An 18,902-nucleotide genomic window follows, 5' to 3' on the forward strand; every position below is an offset into this window, starting at 1 on the left:
TTCTTGAGACAGGGTCGTCTCTCAGTGGACCTGGAGCTATTGATTAGCTAGGCTGGCTGGGCAGCAAACCCCAGGGTCCTCCGGTCTCCGCTCCTAAAGCATGGTTACAGGTGTGTGTTGCCATGCTCAGCTTTTCATGTGGGCGCTGGTGTGCCTCTTTAGTGCATAGTAAAGTTATATACACATGCCAAAGAATTGTTTAAAAAGGTTTTTTATGTAAATTATTGTCAGTAAGTGTTTGATTTATATACACTTCCTTTCCCCACATACCTGGGGTTACATAAAAATTTCTCAGATGAAAGGGAAGAATTTAAGAGATTCTCACTTAAACAACCTGGAACAACAGTCCATTTGTAAAGACAGTGTGTCTGGAAAGTGTGCTGCTGTGTATAGGACACTCCTCACAAGGCCAGGTGCTCCTGAGTGTGGCACCTGTGGTAGCCAAAGCCACAGGGACAGAAGATAGAAGGGTGGCTCCCAGGAGCGTGAGGGCCACAGGAAGCTGTAGTTAACGGATGTGTATGGCACTCTTGTCCACTTGTTAACTAGGTCTTCCTGCTATCATCGAATGGCCGGAGTTGAGTATGTAGCCTGGCTACCAGTCTCTCCAGGTATGGGATTTACAAATGTCTTCTTTCATCCCTGAGATTGCTCTTTCATCATGCTGGTGTGCCAGTTTTTGATTATGTGAAGTCTGTCTTGTTGCTTATGCATTTAGTTGTATTTCTAAGAAAAAATTGCCATATCCTAAGTCATAAAGCTTTTTATTTTTCTTCTAAGAATTTGATAGTTTTATTTCTCGGGTCTCTGATTTAATTTAAGACTTCAGTGTGAACTGTCTATGTCTCAATGACTTTTTAAAACTGAAATTAGAACATGAGGCAGGAACAATGGTGCACACCTTTAATCCTAGCACTTGGAGACAGAAGTAAGGGATCTCTGTGAGTTCGAGAACAGCCTGGTTTACAAAGTGAGTTCCAGGCCAGTCATAGTTACATAGTAAGATCCTGTCTTAAAAAATATTATAAAAATAGAACATTAATATTAGAATCACAGCATTGTTTTTCAAATTATTCTAAGTGGGATAGAGAACAAAACTACGAGATTTGATGTCAGCATATGTGGGCATCTGAGCGCCAGTCCTGCTCTGTCTGCTACTTAGTAATTGTGTAACTTGGACACTGTACTCCATTTCCTCCTCCTCCTCTTTTCATTACAGTGGTAGGCTTTATTTATTTATTTTATATATATACACATTTTCTGTTTTTTCAAGACAAGGATTCTCTGTATAGCCCTGGATGTCCTGGAATTCACTCTTAGACCAGGCTGGCTTCAAACTCAAAGCTGTGCCTGCCTCTGCCTCCTGAGTGCTGGAACTAAAGGTGTGCACCATCACCGTCCACCTTATAAATTTTTAAATTCTGGATTTAATATATTTTCCTTTTTTAAAAAAATATTTCTTTTTTTATTTATCCAGAGGAATACCAGTAAAAAAATATTTATTTCTATTTTATATGCATTGGTGTTTTGTTTGCATGCATATCTATGTGAGGGCATTGGCCCTCCTACCACTGGAGTTACAGACAGTTGTGAGCTGCCTGCCATATGGGTGCTGGCAATTGAACCTGTGTCCTCTGGAAGAGCAACCAGTGCTCTTAACCTCTGAGCCATTTCTCCAGCCCTAATTTTTATACTTTTAAGTTTTAAAATTTAATTACATCCGTTGTATGATTAATAAAAACCTGATGGGTTCAACCTGAAGGCCAAAAAAGCAAAACAGCCAGCCACTGGCTCTTACCTCTACCTCAGTCCAAAATGGTGATCCTGCCTCCAGGAATCTCAGAATGAGACTGGGTGTGAGAACTGTCCCCTCACGCTTTGTCCAGCCTCTCTAGGGCTGGATTAAAGGTGTGCACCACTACCACCCAGTTTCTATGGCAAACTACAGTAGCTACTGGGGTTAAATGTGTGAGTCACCACTGCCTGGTCTGTCGGGCTGATCAGCGCAGCTGTTTTACTCTCTGATCTTCAGGCAAGCTTTATTTATTAGAATACAAATGAGATATCACTACATACATCATTTTCCCTATTTCTCCCCTCCAGCCCTCCTGTGTATTCTGCTTGCTTCCTCTCAAATTCATGGGCTCTTTTTCTTTAATTACGAATCTATCTATCTATCTATCTATCTATCTATCTATCTATCTATCTATCAATCATCTATCTACCTACCTACCCACCCTTCTATTCTAAATACATAAATACAACCTGATTGGTCCATATAATGTTACTTGCATGTATATATTTTCAGAGCTGACTGTCTGGTATTGGGAGCTCTTCCCTGGGGGAAGACTATTTCTCCTGTTCTTAGCATTCCTTGGTTGCCCGTAGTTCTTGTCTAGGGTTGGGGCTTTGTGATCTTTCCCCTTTCATCTTAGCATGTCTGTTGGTGCTGTCTTTGTTCAGGTCCTGTTTAGGCATGGCTGTTGGTGAGACTTCATGGTGTAGTTTCTCTGAAATCCTTAGTCTCTTGCGATCTTCCACCCTCTTTTCTGCTGTGATCCCTGGCCTTAGGTGCAGGAGTGGGCTGTAGGTATATCTCCTGGGACTGGGCGTACACAGTACTTGTTCTCTGCATTGGATGAGTGGCTTTCTCTCTGATGGTTTCCATCTGTTGCCGAGAGGCATTTTTTGGATGAGGGGTTCTCTGTGCTTGAAGGGTTTTTTTTTTCCTATAGGAAAACCCATAGGAATGTTACAAAGATTAAATGAGAGTATATACATAGAACTCCTGTATTATGCCTAGTATATAGAAAAAGACTAAGAAATGCCGAAAAATGCTGTTATCTAGGAGTCAAAACTGAAATGGAGGGAAAAGACCTATAGATAAAAGGACACTTGATTTGGAAACATAAAAGCAATTTGTATGTATGCAGTATCATATTATTGTTAAAATAATCAAAAGTTGCGTCTATGTGTATGTGTGTGCCTGAGTATATTAATGTATTCCTCATGTGTGCAGGAGCCTGCAGAGGTCAGAAGAGAGGATCAGATGTCCTGGAGCTGGAAGTATAAGTAGTTGTGAGCCATCCAATGAGGGTGCTGGGAACTGAACCTGGGTCTTCTGTAAGAGCCATCAGTGTTTTTAATCCTGAGTCGTCTCTCCAGCCTGCATCTTACAGTCTCGTGTTTCCGTTTGTGGGATGAAGTAGATTTTCTCGCTAGTACTCTGGGTTACTGACTGTGAGTTGGCCGTGTTTGTTGGTTTGTTCATCTCCACAGTTACACACAGACTGCTGTGTACCAGACCCTATGGCATTTACAGGACAGAGATGAAATAAAGAAAGGCCTGAGACTTCAAAGAGCTGTTATTCTAATTGAAAATCCGTGGGCATAGTTTGAGAAATCGTGCTTCAGGGTCTGGTTCTTTGGAAGGAGCTGATAGTGCTGCCATTTTATTCACAGAGCTAGTCTCCTTCAGCTGGCTTTGTTTTTAAGGTGTTGGGACAGCTGGAGGGACGGGAGGAGATGAGCAGAGGCTGTGAAATAAACAGGTTCCCAGTGTCACTGCCTCCAGCCAGAGAGTGTCATGTTGTACAGGGACAAATCCACTTTCATGAGCGTTTCTCCCAGTTGCTGAGCAGAGCAAGAAGTGGCCTTGTCTAATGAAAGAAGGTCTTTGCCTGGATGCGGGGTTCTGTCCAACTGGTGCATTATTCTGATTGGTGGCAGTGAGATCCTTCCTCGGGCCCTGTAGCAGGAGGGCATAGTCTCATCTAGTGGATTGTGCTTTCTGATTCTGCCACTCCACAGCCCAGCAAAACGTGCTGTAGGCCCAGACTTAAATAAGCACCCATAAGCTGAGTGAGCTGCTTGAACCCCCAGATCTCCCATGGACCCCCAGACCTCCCATGCCCCCCCCAGACCTCCATGGCCCTGGAGACCTCCAGACCTCCCATGGCCCCCCAGACCAGTCATGGCCCCCAGGCCTCCCATGGACCCACCAGACCTCCCATGGCCCCCCAGACCTCCCATGGACCCCCCCAGACCTCCCATGGCCCCCCAGACCTCCCATGGACCTCCTCAGACTGCCCATGGACCCCCCCAGACCTCCCATGCCCCCCCAGACCTCCCATGGCCTCAGCCTGTAAAAGGGCTTTCTCTTCATTCTTGAAGCTGCTCCCTTCTGCAGGTACAAATTATCAGACACCCTGATTGTGCATACTCTACTGGGCTCTTGTGCCTATGTTATCTGTTCTAAATTTAACAGTTTGCAAGGTAAAGAAACTGCAGACTACCGATTATATATTTTTCTCTATTGAGACAGATTGAGGGACAGCTGAGGCTGTCCTTGAACTACGTTGCTACCTTAAACCTCTGGTGTGCCTGTTTTTACCTTCTTGAGTGTTGGGAATGGAGAGGTGTGCCATCATCCCTGCTAGACAAGGTATTTAAAGGCTGTTAATGGAGACCAGGACAAAGGTAGGAGTGTAATGCATGTAATGGCTAGGCAGTCCAGTGGGGTGACTGATGCAGTAGACTCTGTAGAAGGACTGGATTCTGGGAAGGTATCTACTCAGCAAAAACACTGCCTGGGGGTCAGAGAGACATCTTTATCTATGCATGCTTCAGCTTGGTGGTCGTGCCAAATATCCATAGACCACTCTGCCTCTCCCTTTCAGCGCATGCTCAGTGAGGTACACAAGACACCGAAAAGACTGTTAGTGTGAGGTGATATTCTCGACTGGAGGCTGATGGAGTATCCCGAGCATGTCTGAGGTGGGCTGAGCGAAGCCCACTATGATGGTCAGTAGGCTAAGAGAACAGGACGTATTTTCCGCTTATGATATGTTCCATTTACAGCGAGTTATTGGTCTGTAAAGGGCAGAACATCCATGATTTCTTTCAAGTCTCTCACTGGAAATAGTCCAGGGTCAAACTGCACCAGGAAAGTTATCTACTGAGTACTAAAACGATACTTTGAGTAAAATTAACCGGCTCTGCAGAAATATCGCCACAACTGACATTTACCAAGTGTCGACTCTGGCTTCAAGATTCTGAAGGTTCTGTTTGGTTTAGTTTCCTCTCTAGGTCAGGGAGGGTAATTAGCTGGATGCTTCCTCTCCCGTGTGAGCAAAAAGAATGCTACTTTTTCTCTTCAAGGAAACTAAGTAACTAAGTAACTTGTGACTGGGAGACTGTTTTTTACACCCAACTTTTAGAATCCACCTGTCTAGAATCTTCCTTTCCTGGTTTTCAGAGTAGAAGACAACATCAAGGCGTAGGAAGAACCTGGTCTGGAATCCGCATCTCTGAGGCTCATCTGGACTCTAGCCTGATAGACTGAGCAGTCCCAGCTCCTCTCTGGCTTTCAAGGTTGAGCTTGATAAACTCTTAGAACACCGAATAACCACTGCAGATGGACCCACAGCTCCTGGGTACCAGGCTTTCTGGTTAAGGGGAACAGCATATTCCTTGTATGCTGCTAATGCTGAAAGGGGGAGTAATCAATGTCCCTTGGTGGGCAGGCCTTGGGGGCTTTGGGAAGACTGAGAGAAAGGGAACTGATGCAAGATGCTACAACCTCAGAGTCAGAGAGGGAAATGACTGATCTTAATGAGCAGCTCAGCTGGAGGGGCTCTAATGGCCTTGCTGAGAATCAGAGACTGTGGACCTGGCTTCAGGAGTCTGGGAGGCAGATGACCCCTGTTTGCTTATTCAAAGCATTGAATAGCATGTCCAAACTGGTGGGGTCTAAGGCAGACAGTACCCCAGGTCTCCCAGGTGGAGGGTGGGCTGCTGACCTGAAAGGAGCCAGTGTGTGGCAGGTGCAGAAGCTGGAGCTCTGAAGCCCTGTCAACAGGGTGGCTTCTTAGTTCAAGAACAGTTTCCTCACCTTAATTGGCTCTCTAGGGCCCTGGGAGTAGCATTGGCACCTCTGAATATCCCCGTTACTGGGAGAGCAATTCCCTCGGTGGTTGGGAAGAGGTAGGCTGTGTTTGGTGGGGATGTGCTTGCTGCACCTGAAAAACTATGGCTGGAGAGATTTGCAGAGGGAGGAAGTTCAAGGTAGCAGTGATTGACAGGCAGTTTTGGGGTGACTGCTCGTCACTGGATCTTTCATTGAATGGGGAACCAGTCATGCCAAGTGTCATGGAGGACTGATATCAGGGGAAGCCCTTGGAGTTCATCTCTACCTGTTAACTGCACAAACGCAGCGTTGAGAGTGCAGGAAGGACCTAGAAGCCTGCAGAGGGTCACATGGTCCGTTATTTGCAGAGCCACTCCCTTGCCTGATAACGCTGGGCTTGTTTGGACTTGCAGACTGCAGAAGCTACAGATCTATAGTTGGTGCTGCCTTGGGCTCCCTACGGAGCCCTGTCAGGCCCAGTAGTAAGTGGCTTTGCAGGTAGTGTTTCCGTATATCCTCCTTTGTATCACCTCCCGAGCGTCTGTGTGAAAAGAGACCGGCACTACTGGGTCAGTGAGCCCAGGCTACATTGTATCTATGGTGGGTATTTCCCTGGCACAGAAAGCTGGCATCACACCCAGGTGCTTCCTCAGGGAATGAGGCTGTGAAGGCCAAGGACCAGACACTCCACACATTCACTTCCAGCCTCAGCCAGCCCCTGGCTGTCAGACTCAGATTCCGGATCTTGCTTCAGATCAGTTGCTGGCCCTGCCTCCTAGTTCCTGGGTATCATAGCTTACCTTATAATGATATTTATCCTGCCATTAGGGGTTATGTTTCCGAATCCGAATCCTCTACTCCAAACCTAATCACTCCTTCTAACTCTAGGCCTACACTATGGGCTACCTAAAGGCTTGGCAGTGGTGGCACACACTTTTAATCCCAGCACTTGTGAATTCGAGGCCAGGCTGGTCTACAGAGCAAGTTCCAGGATAGTCAGAGCTACACAAAGAACCCTGTCACCAAAAAAACAAAAACAAAAAACAAAAAAGGAAGTTGGGCCTAGTGGCACAGGCCTATACTCTCAGCTACTCTTGGTACTGAGGGAATTCAAGGCAAGTGAAACCCCATTGCAAAATGAAAAGTAAAAAGAGGGCCAGGTATATAACCCAGGCAAAGGACTGTCTGGCATGAGGGCCCTCGGTTCAGTACTCAGTACCACAAAAAGAAATAAAAAGAGAAAGAAAAGGGGTGGGGTGGGAAGGTGTGTGGAAGGAATGGGAGGAGGTGAGAGAGTGGGAACTTGGATTGGTATTTTTTAAAATCTAATAAATTAAAGACAGAGAGAGAGAGAGAAGAAGAAGGAGGAGGAGGAGGAGGAGGTGGTGGACTCGGACTCGGGATTGGCTGCCGTTCAGAGCAGAACTAGCTTGTCCCTCAGGGCTCTTCCTAGCTCCCCTGAATTAACCTTGTTGTCTCATGTCCTTTATACCCTACATGGCCTGGAGGCCTCACATTTTTACACTTATGATGCTCTGTGTGTGACGTCCCCTCCTCCTCGTCAGTGACAGCTCACTCACGTCTGAAGGCCCAGCACCTGTGTGAGCATTTGCACACCGAGAGCTCACAGGCGGGGTGTGCTTAGCTCAAACAGGGCTCCTAGTCAGAATTTTATCCCAGTATGGAGATGGAACGGTGTAAGGAGCTGCTGTTTTGAGCTAAGGACGAGCTTTTTGAATCTAAAAAGTGCCAGATAGTGTTTTGGTTTTGCCAGTCTTAAAGTTTCGGTCACAATTACTCAACTCTGCCACTGGAGGTCAAAATCAGCCATGACCAGTGTGGAAACCAATGACCCTGACTGTGTTCTAAGAAAGCCAGCCGTCCGTCCTTCCTTCCTTCCTTCCTTCCTTCCTTCCTTCCTTCCTTCCTTCCTTCCTTCCGTTCACCTCCCCCACCCTTCTTTTTGAGACAGGGTTTCATGTAGCTTTGGCTGTCCTTAAACCTAGTAAGTAGCTGAGGATGGCTAAACTTCTGATTTTCCGCCTCCACCTTCAGAGTGCTGGGGAACTGAACCCAGGGCCACTTGCTAGGCAAGCACCGATCTACACGTCCCAGTCCGAGAAGCTGCTTTTTGACTGTATTCTTTATTGACAAAAACAGGCAGGCTGTAGTTCTGATCTCTGTTTTAAGCACTGGAAAAGTTGGTGGGTTTGAAACCATTGGTGCCATCAAGTAGAAAAGACTATTTGGGAGTCACCCAGGATAGAAAAATATGGATGAGACGGGTGGTGGCACAGGCCATTAATCCCAGCACTCGTGAGGCAGAGGCAGGTGGATCTCTGTGGGTTCAAGGCCAGCCTGGTCTGCAGAGTGAGTTCCAGGACAACCAAGGCTGGTATATGGATGAAACTCCAGGTAGGAAATAACGTGAGAATGAGACCCAAGGAGGAGCAGGCAGGTCAGCAAGACAGAAGGGAGTTAACCTTGTCTAGAATATACAATGCTTACAGGGGATCCCGAGATGGGACTCCAGAAAGTTTTCTCAGGGGTCTTAACAAACATTATTCCTGCAGAGTGGGAGCCATTGTGCTCAGTGAGTGTGATCAGATCTATATTGTAAAGAGTCATTCTGAACTGGGTGTGGTGTGGGTACAGTCCTTTAATTGCAATACTCAGGAGGTAAAGGTAGGAGGGTCTCTGTGAGTCTGGGGCCAGCCTGGTCTATATAGCAAGTTCTAGGGCAAGTAGGGCCACAGAAAGACCTCGTCTCAAAACAAACAGACAAACAATCAGGCATTCAGGCAGGACGCGTTTGTTCTCACAGCCTTTAATCTTGGCACTTGGGAAGCGGGAACATCAGGAGTTCAAGGTCAACCTCAGGCACAATTGCGAACTTCAGGTTAGCCTGGGCCACATGAGACCTTGTCTCAAAACACACACACACACACACACACACACACACACACACACACGCACGCACACACACACGCATGCACACCAGCGAGGGCTGATTGATAGCATGCAGGTTGATTGCAGGAAGATTACCCAGAGGCCACTGTGGTTATCTGGGCCATTGCTTCTAGACTGGATGTCTAGGAATGATTTGGAACCTTGCCGAAACTCCAGGCCCTGTATCTGAACCTAGGAGATTTGGGTTTGACAGACTGAGGATTCCTAGAAAGCTCTTCAGATTTGGAATTTGCTAGAGCAGGAAGGGCAGGGTGCTGTCTGATTTAAGAGGTGTAGATGTCAGAAAACAGGATTTACAAAAGTGTTTGGAAGGGGCCCTCTCCCTCTTCCCATACCTGTCTCTGTTCAGAACAGCCCAACCTCTTGACTCCTCCTTCCCCCACACCCATGTCGTGTTTTGGTGGCACACTAACACTTTCTCTTCAGAGCGACTCTTTTGACCCATTTTGACATGTCTGCCCCCTTTCAGGATCTTGTTAATGTTCAAGTGGATAAACTTTTTTTTGTGTGTGACTTCCCTCGCTCAGCCTGGCTCCTAGAGCCTTTCTGGGTGGCCTTTCCGCAAGGTCGGGATCTTTTGTTTAGCAGTCAAGGCCCTCCAGGAGCACCTGCTTCAGCTAGGCTCTCCTCACTGCCCACCTCTGATTGCTGTGCGGCTGTAATCACCCTGTGACTCGCAGTATTATCCTATCCTGAAGTCTTTCTCCCAATTCACCCGCTTTCCTCCCCTCTTCTGTTTGTGTGTGACTGTGTTTCCCTGGGGGATAGAGAGAGCTGCCGAGGGACCCCTGCCCAGGACCTTTGTGCATCATAAAACAAGTGTCTGCTCCAGCTGAAGTCCTAATCCTCCGCTTGTGACGGACAGTTGGTCACTATGGCAACCGACTGTGACGTCACAGGATAAGGACTTCAGGTGAAGTAGCAGGAGCAGGTGAGTATCTAGGAGCTAGATTTTAGTGTCTGTTGGGGAGTCCCCACCCCCTGCACTTTCCTGCGGTGCAGGGGGCTCGGAGGGATCTCTCTGGCTCCTGCTGTTTTTGAAAATGATGCGGTGAGAGTGTGTGCTTGGCATCTGCGTGCTGCAGCAGTGTGGGGCTGACAGAGTGTGTCAACTTGAGCTCTGGCTGTGCAGGCACCGCTGCTGCGGGAGCCTGTTATTCCATTCCGGATTGCTATTTTGATACCCAGATTGCATCATTCTTCCTACGTATAAACAGGGGGTCCCCAGGGCCCTGCAGCTACTCACTTCTCCACCAGCACTGTTACTGTGGTGAGCTCTATTTAAATGAGCTGCCGGATCGGGGCAGGTTCCAGCCACACATGAGCACTGTCATTTTGGGGAACATGGAGGGCTGAAGGATTTCTGTGGATCGAGTCTTAAAAGCCTGAGAGTGATGGCCTCCCGAGCTGTGAGCTGTGCAGAGGGCGACAGAGCTAGTTCCTGAAAGTTGAAAATCTCGTTTTCTTCCTTCTGAGCTTCTATTCAGAGGCGCCCAGAGGATTAGGAAGGAGATGCAGCTAGGAAGAGAGTCGCCTCTTTGAGGTCTCCCTCTTGCTGTTCAGTTTGGGAAAATTGCTGCAGAGACTTGGAGATAAACAGGAACAGGAGGAGTCAACCTTGCTCTTTCTTGCAGGAGCATCTCAGGTGAGCCAGAGAAACGCAGCCCTGGCTGAGGACGCATCACAACAGGGAGAGGCTCCAGGCTGCTCCCCCAAACCCCACCCAGAACCCAGCTCTCCCAGGCTTAGGCCCTGTGGCCCAGCTGGCTTGCTGCATGCGGGGTGGGTGTTCCTGGGCTCCTGGGGAGCACCGTCCTCCAGGACTGATGGTGGTCTCACCTGTCGCTCTTCCTCTGACTTCTCTCCCAGGTGTTGCTCTAATTACAAGGCAACAGGGTGACAGGTAAGCCTGCTGGCAGCCAGGGGCAAAATCGGCAGCCAATCTAGGTGTGTCTTGGATCAAAATCTGCCTTTCTAACTGGTGCTGACATCTGAAGAGTGGGCGCAACCTGTTTCTTGGAAGCAGTGCTGCTCTGGGTCCCCGGGCAGTGCAAGGCTTCAAGGGCTTCACTGGGGCCTTACTCCCGTGCTCAGCATCCTGAGGTTGCTAAGGGTGGGAGGGCGCTATCGGCTAGTGAGCCTGGCCAGCTGGCCTGAGCACAGGTGCTGGGTTTCCTTGCGTAGTGTCTGGCAGAGGCAGAGCAAGGCAGCGTGTCTCACCTGTGGCTACAGAGGCTGATCAAGGCAGTTCAGTGGTTTGAGGTTTTACAAGGACAATGTAGTTTTGAAGCATGTCTCTGTTTCTCATGAGGCCTTCCTCTCACCCTCCGTGAGATTGGGAATTGGGAACAGAGAAGGTCTATCCAGCTTTGGACCCTGGCAGAGGCACTTGAGGCTGCCTCCATAGATCCCACTGCTAAACAGATAGATCTGGGCCGTTTCGTGTAGCCCTGGATGAGAGCTGAACAGCGAGACCTCCCAACCCATGACAATTGCTTAGCACTAGGCCCAGGCTGGGCTCAGGGTGGCCATGGTGGCTGGTGGACTGAGATGACCCACGCCTAATTTCTGGGACCTCCTTGGGACGTCCGTCTCTCCTGTTCTCATCATCTGAGGCCAAGGCTGCCTTGGTTGTGCTGTGCATGCTGAGAGGTAGTTCCCCAGGCCAGGCCTCCTTCCCTTTCCTGACTCAGAATGTACTCCAGCCTCAGTAGCAGGCCCCAAACTGCATCTTGGTCTTTCAGCTGAGTTGTGAGTCAGAGGAGGTAAAACGTAGCCTCCAACCAGGACTGACTTCTCTGTGTTGAGATTTGTCTGTCAGAGGGGAAATCCATCACCGCTGCATCCAGAGATTTCTGGACTTTCTACCTGGCTCAGCTTCAGGACTCAGGGGCCAGAGCTCTCAGAGGAAGGAGGACTGTCCAGGGTGCTCTCTGTCAAAGCTGTGCTTTGGGGTCCCTTGAGCCACGTCCCATATCAGGATGGTTAAAAGTCCCCTTACAGGTCAGGTTTGTAGCAAAGAATGCGCTGCCTCCACATTTCTTTTCTTTAGGCGCAAAAGCTTCTTTCCATTTGCTTTCCTCAAACACTGTATTTCTTAAGAGAGCTCCAGGTTCCAGAGCTGGGTATGGGCTATTAGTACGGCTGGATAATGACTGTGGGCTGATCATCATTATACAATATTTTCATATGGCGAAACCATCTAGTTAACTGCAATAAAAATATATCATGTATCATGTATTTATTATTGAGTTAGGAAAGAATATAGCCTAATGGAAGGGACATGACATGTTTTACGTGTGTGCGCTGCACGTGAACACTGTGGCACATGGGTGGAGGTCAGAGAGAGGCCTTGCGTGTCAGCTCTCGCTTCCCAGCTTGTTTGAGTCAGGGTTTTGTTACTGTCTGTGTCTGCCTGCACAGCGAGTGCTTTACTCAGCCATCTCCCTGGCCCAAGGACACGGTCCTCAAGGCAAACAGTCTTGGGTTTCAGTTTGCTATAATAGAATGTAGATAAGACCTATTAAGAATGCTATAGCACATGCAGGGTGCCAGCACAGGGAGTAGTGGTAAATAGATGCCAATTTGTATCACACCTCCTAGGGACAAGAAATTTATTTAGTTTTTGAAGCTGGCTATCCTGGAACTCTCTGTGTAGCCTACTGTGGTCTTAAACTTGAGATTCCCCTGCCTCAATCTCCTGAGTGCTAGAATTACAGACTTGCATTATGGCCCCATCTCTTAACAGGTGGAAGGGATGTGGCTCTCAGAACTGTTCTCCCAGGCCACCGGGCTCCACAGGGAGACCTCCGGTGCCGTCCTCGTTCTCGAAACAGAAGACCCGCCTCCTTGGTGGTCTTTGCGTAATGGTCTTCTCTGTCTCAAGAACGATGTTTCTGCTTGGGAAATGCAGTAAAATAGGTGGGCTTGCTGATGCCCCCTGTAATCCTAGCACTCGGGAGGCAGGAGAATCGCTATCACATTCAAGACCAGCCTGGTCTACATAGGTTAGGAGACCAAGACTTCATCCACATCCTTCATGCAGTCTAGCTGGTAGAGTGTTTCCCTAGCAAGCGTGAAGCACTGGACCTAATGGTCAACACTGCCTAAGGCAGGCAGGGTGTCGCACGCGCACGCGCACACGCACACGCACACCCTTAACTCCTCCTCCCTAGGAGTTCAAGGTCATTCTTGGCTCCATTTTGAGTTTGAGGTCAGCTTGGGCTACGAGACCTTGTCTCAGAACAAGTCCGTCCCTCCCTCCAACATACGCATTATCTGTAAATAGCGTTTTACTTACGTTGTAACTGAAGTGTGTAGATAGTGAGTCTTACGAGCAGGGCAGCTGTTCTCTGACTCTGCTCCTCAGCAGCCCCTCCCCAGAGCTGATCCTGCTCCAGCCTCCCCCCCCCCCCCCCCCCCCCCCCCCCCCCCAGCCTCTGCCTGTCACTCTCTGGTGTTTGTTTTGTTTGTTTGATGCAGTTTCTCACCGTGTAGCTGAGGCTGGAATCACACTGGCAGTCCTCTTGCCTTGGTCTCTCATGTGCTGGGACCACAGGTGTGTGCCGCCATGCCTGGCCCACCTGACTTCTGACAAGGAGGGTAGATAGCTCAGTTGCCATTTGACTGACTGTCCCCTCTTGTCCTGTCTCTGTTAGCATGTGAAAAGGACTGTGTAATCAGCACTCTCTTGCTAGGCCTGGACCCCTCATTGTAACAACTTAGTGACCTTCAGGGTGATAATCAGATATTAGCAGCAGAGCTTTGTTCATAGACGGCGTGATTGTCATCTCAGGAACACTTTCTCCCACTGCCCAGAAGCTTCCAGGTGACTTCTTCCAAGGGGCCATGAGTGCAAGGGTACTCATGGAGCGTGCCAGCAAACGAAGTGCAATTGTCCCATCTACTAAAAGCCATGCACTGTCCTCTGATGCTAAGTGTGGATAATTTCTTATGTAGACCTATGAACAGGTAGTTAAGATGCCGTGTGGCGTTTCTTACACTGGAGGTACTGATTGACTGATCCCAGGGGAAATGAGCCCTGTTTCTCAAAAGTGGAACATCTGGACAGGTTTGAAAGGATGCTTAGGAGCTTATCTGAAAAGGACAGAGGCAAGGAAAAGTATTTCAAGGAGGAACAGCGTTTGGTCAGACAGAGCCATGCAAAAGTTTGGCTGATCCAGAGGCAGCAGAAATACTTGATATGCCAAAGACCTACGGCATCTGACAGATGAAGCTAGAGATGAGGCTGGGGGAGGTAAGGCCAAGCTGAAAATGATGCTGAACAAGAGTGTTGCCTTAAAGGCCAAGAACGGCGGATGATGTGCCAAGAGGCCTTCTTTGAACTATCCAGTTCGTCCTCCTTTTCCACTCTGCTGTGCTACCGGTTTTAAGGTTTGATCACTTGGTACCAGGAGCTGGGAGTTCTGTGGAGGTAACCTTCAACACTCAGATCGCTGTTCGGAAGGTGGAGACAGTCACCTGACAGCCAAGAGTGTTGACCAGCAGGAAAAATACCCAGGGGATTAGGATGCAGTTCTGTCATTCCAATCCATGGCTCTGCAAGGCTGTTGTTTTATATGATTTTATGGGTTTTGCAGATGGTAACAATGAACTTTTGCTGCACAATAGGCCACCCCAAAACGTAGTGGTTAAACCAACTTTCTTTCTTGTGTGGCTCTCCAGGTTGGTGGTCTGGACTGGAATTCTCCAGGTAGTCTGGGTTGAATTTGCCTGATCCTGGCTGTACTTCAGTGCCTGCATTAGACTGGTAGCTCACTTGGTCTGGCTGGCTTAGGGTAGTCTTTGAGGAATGTTTGAGACAACTATGGTCTCTTTCCTCGAGGTCTGATGTCTTCCAGCAATCTAAGTCCCAGGTTCAACTTTTCAGAGTATCTCACTGGAGAATTCTAGGTGCAAGAGCAGAATCACACAGGCTCCTGAGGTCTGGTCATAGATTCAATGGGTGGAGTTAGAGAGTCATGGCCCCGGGGTGTGTGTGTGTGTGTGTGTGTGTGTGTGTGTGTGAACCCTATTATAGCACACATGTAGAGGTCAGAGGACAACTGGAAAGAACTGGTTCTTTCCTTCCACCTGTAGATTCAAGAGATAAGAGCTCAGGATTTCAGACACGGTGGCAAGCACCTTTACCTGCTGAGTTACCTCACCAGCCTGTCTTTTTGTGACAGGCTTTTGCTGTGTAGCCCCCACTGCCTTTGAATTTGTGATGCCTTCTGCCCCAGATTCCTGAGTGCTGGTGATTGTAGGTGTGTCCCACCATGTCTGTCTGTCAAAGCAACTCTCATTTTCCCTTCCTATTTTACATGTAATGAAATAGGCACAGGTGAGTCAGTTAGGACAAAGCCCAAGGTCACCGGGTGGCAAAACTGGTATTTGGGTTTGCATTCTTCTGAGTGTATTGCAGAGCAATTGACTCCGCAGCATTCACTACTGCATGGATGGAACGAGGCAGAGAAGACTGTGACCATATTGCGACAGGCCCTGTTACTACCAGTTCCTTTTCACACCAGCCTCATACCTTGCCCTCCCCAAGAGACTCGTTCCCAGAGGTTCGACTGTTTTTAGAGTGGGTCTGAAGAGTCAGTGTGGTCTCCAGGTGACAATCTCCTGCTGCTTGTGTAATTCAGATGCCCACTATGCTAAGGAATGTTTGGAAACGGTTGCATTCTTCTGGGAAAGGGAGTGAACCAGGCTGCTCACAGGGGATGTTTATAGTGCACCTCACATGGTCTGTGACTCTGGGTAGAAACAGCCCAGCCACAGGCTCCTGAGCCCCAGAAACAGACTTATTGGTATTGGTTAAACCAATGAAAAGCACCTTTACGTGAGCAGGCAGGGGACTGGGCTGTTCTTTCTCTGGCTAGAGAACTGGAAGTTCCAGCTTTGGGATCCGGGTAACATGGGACATTGATGACTGTGCTGTCCTCTGAGCTACACTAACCCTCCTAAGTCAAGGAACTGGGACCTCAGGGCTACAGAATGAAGAACTGGAGCAGCAGGAGGCAGAGGCTTGAGTCTGTAGTAACCTGGCTCCTAGGGAAGAGAGGAAGGTAGATTAGGCAAAGACAGGGATGAAGGAGACCAAATGGATGGTCTGGAGGGCTGGCCTCTGGTGGGATGGTCATGTTCATGCTAACTGTGGGCTGTGTTATTGAATAGAGATCATGTCGGCACAGAGGAAATATTGCCGGTTGTATGTTGGTGCTGGGTATGAGAAAGCCCCCTTCTAGGCCGTATGAATAATCACTCTGTTGCTTGGCTCCACTGTCTGTCTTTCCCCTCCAGAGCTCATCTCCTGTCCTGCATGTCAACGAGTGTATCTTACCAGAGATGTAACTGAACATATTTTCCTTCAGTACTTTCCTCCTGGGCAACCCACAATGGCCAGGGTAAGTCAGGACAACGGAATAGGCAGGTGGTGGTTGACAGAAATTGATGAGACCCCCATCTATAGGTCTAGCCACCTATCACTGACTTGTGGTTCCATCGGTTTCCCATCCATTCACCCATCCACCCATCCACCCATCCACCCATCCATCCATCCATCCACGCATCCATCCACCCATCCACCCACTCATCCACACAGGAGGGAAATAAAACATGTTTGAATTAGGAGAAGTAACATAGTTTTCTACTAGGTGAAATTTACATGCTTTGAGTAGAAAGTGAAGGTATCTTAAGATATATTAAACATTACTTAATTTATTTCAGTATTTTTTTTTCTCTCATGGCTCTTACAGATAATATCAGTAGTAGGCTTTTCTTTCCCTTTAGCTTCCCCCTGAGTTGAGATTTCACACACCAGCTTAGATTGAACGGGCGTTTTCATCCTGTGTAACAGCTCTGCACTGTTTCCCGTCCCTCACTGGAACACCTCCTGTTTCTCTACAGACATGGCCTCACCACTGCTTTTCATTCTCCTACTGGTTTATTTACTTTTTCCTGTATCAATTCTTACTGAATGTTTGTTGCTCTCTGGGAGTTAACATGCATTCTGCTTCTAAGACAGCCATAGGGAAGTTCGTGAAGCCTTCTCCACCCTCAGCAGTTCAGTGGATTGCGTGAGTTAAGGATGGACTAGGTAACGTTTTCCCACATCTCCGCACTTCATGATGGCTCCCATCAGACCTAGCACTGTATCTGCTGATGAAATGACTGTGGCATGAATTCTAATTGGTCTGAATTAGTAAAAAGCTGGAGTCAGATGTCAGGGGGTGAAAGCTGAAAGATCAGAGAGGCAGAGCAGCAGCCACTAGTTCTTACCTCTACCAAATCCTCAGACCGAATGGGGTACCCTGTCTCCCCAAGTCCCCAGACTAAATCCTGAGCTCTTATCTCCCCCTGCTTAGATTCATCTCTCCGCCCAGCCATATTCCTTTCCCTCTGTACCTCCCCAGGACTGGGATTAAAGGTGTGAACTGCCACTGCCTGGCTCTGTTGTCTAGACTAGCTCAATCTAATCAAGCCCAGGGTGGCCTTGAACTCACAGAGATCTGTCTGCTGCCTCTTCTCCTGAGTGCTGGGATTAAAGGTGTGTGCCACCACTGCCTGGCCTCTGTGGCTGACTACTGTGGTTAGCTCCACCCTCTGATCTCCTGGCAGCTTTATTTGTTTCAGCACAAACAAAACATCACCACAAATGAGCAAACTTTTGGAGGTGAGGAGGGGACCTTAGGCCAGGCAGACTGCAGGTGGAGCACAGCTCTGAAGCCGGCCTTCACGTGCTCTCTCAGCTGGGTGGACTCATCTCCCTGGATACCCTGACATCTTAGACTTTCTCTCCTTTGAAGACATTGGATGCTCAGCTTTTGCATGAGATTTTCCTTTGTTGTAGCTTCCCCTTCATCTACCTATATGCCATTCTAAGCATTCAACTTAGATGTGTCCTACTGATGAAAAGGTTCCCTGCCACCCTTAGGCCTAGTTCTTAGGAATCTCCTTTTGCATGTGTCCTTAGCACTTGTCATGTATTTTTTAACGCAGAATTATCGATTTAAAGGGTGTCACCCTGCCCGAGCTGTGTATGCCTTGCTGGGGGGGGGGGCAGCCTTGGCTTACTGGGTTTCCTTAACTTTAGTGCAAGATAGCCACTGTTCCTTCTGTCAGGGAGGGTGCTTTCCTGCGCATGCCCTGCCAGGCAGCCCTCCACTCGACAGGACTCCTTGGTTCTGGAAAACATTCCACCAGGACCCTAATCAGGAGGGCATTTGCTGATCGTAGCTGTAAACCCCAGTGACAACAGGGTCACCGATGTTGGGCTCTCTGCTTCCAGAACTGCTCTGAATGCAAGGAGAAGAGGGCGGCGCATATCCTCTGCACCTACTGCAACCGCTGGCTGTGCAGTTCCTGCACAGAGGAACACCGGCATGTCCCAGCCCCAGGGGGCCCACTCTTTGCACGGGCACAGAAGGGATCCTCAGGTACAGCCCCCCATGTTTCTTCTATGCTGAACCCACAAGTGCCTGGAGAATAGTATTCTGACCTTGTTTCTCAGCCAAGAGAGGCAGTAGGGATGGTTTCCGAGTCTTTTGCAAAGGAAGGATATCTCCCTTAGAGTCAGAGGGGTGACTCACTCTAGCGCTTCACTGTTGGGCTGGGCGCGGGAGAGAGTGTGGGTGAGCTGGTGCTGGGAGCATGATCTTGAGTCATGGAAGCAAGCTGAGCTCCCACCTCCCACTCCTATTTAGAGCCATATGCCTCGCATCGGAGATTTAACAGTCGGGTCCACTCTTGCCCTTTTGTCTGTCCTGCACCATCTGTTTTAGTCAACAGTCTTTTGGAAAGTCTTCTGGGGCCCTTGACTTGTGTGTGTGTGTGATATGTGTCCAGCCCACTGGAAGCAGACAGAGTTCACCACATGAACTAGTCTGAATGAAGCCCAGCAAAGCTGAGTAGCTGGTTTTAGCCACACCGACACAGAATCCTGGTTAGTGAAGAGGCTTAGGTTCATTTAGGAGGGTTTCCCACGGTGCCAGAGATCTACCTGGAGCAGGAGCAAGTGCCT

General features: G+C 48.6%; 1 protein-coding gene across 1 annotated transcript in view; it reads left to right on the forward strand.

The window, feature by feature from the left end:
* Trim66 (tripartite motif containing 66) overlaps nucleotides 1-18,902 on the forward strand; it is a 60,768-nt gene that overhangs the window by 10,982 nt on the left and 30,884 nt on the right. The window contains exons 3-4 of the mRNA XM_050163401.1: nucleotides 16,184-16,287; nucleotides 18,171-18,318. Coding sequence (XP_050019358.1) covers nucleotides 16,184-16,287; nucleotides 18,171-18,318 — 252 coding nt within the window. The remainder of the gene's footprint in view (nucleotides 1-16,183; nucleotides 16,288-18,170; nucleotides 18,319-18,902) is intronic.

This window comes from Alexandromys fortis, unplaced genomic scaffold (assembly GCF_014885135.2).
Source record: "Alexandromys fortis isolate MF-2015 unplaced genomic scaffold, M_Fortis_MF-2015_v1.1 scaffold_129, whole genome shotgun sequence".
In the NCBI taxonomy this organism is placed as follows: domain Eukaryota; kingdom Metazoa; phylum Chordata; class Mammalia; order Rodentia; family Cricetidae; genus Alexandromys; species Alexandromys fortis.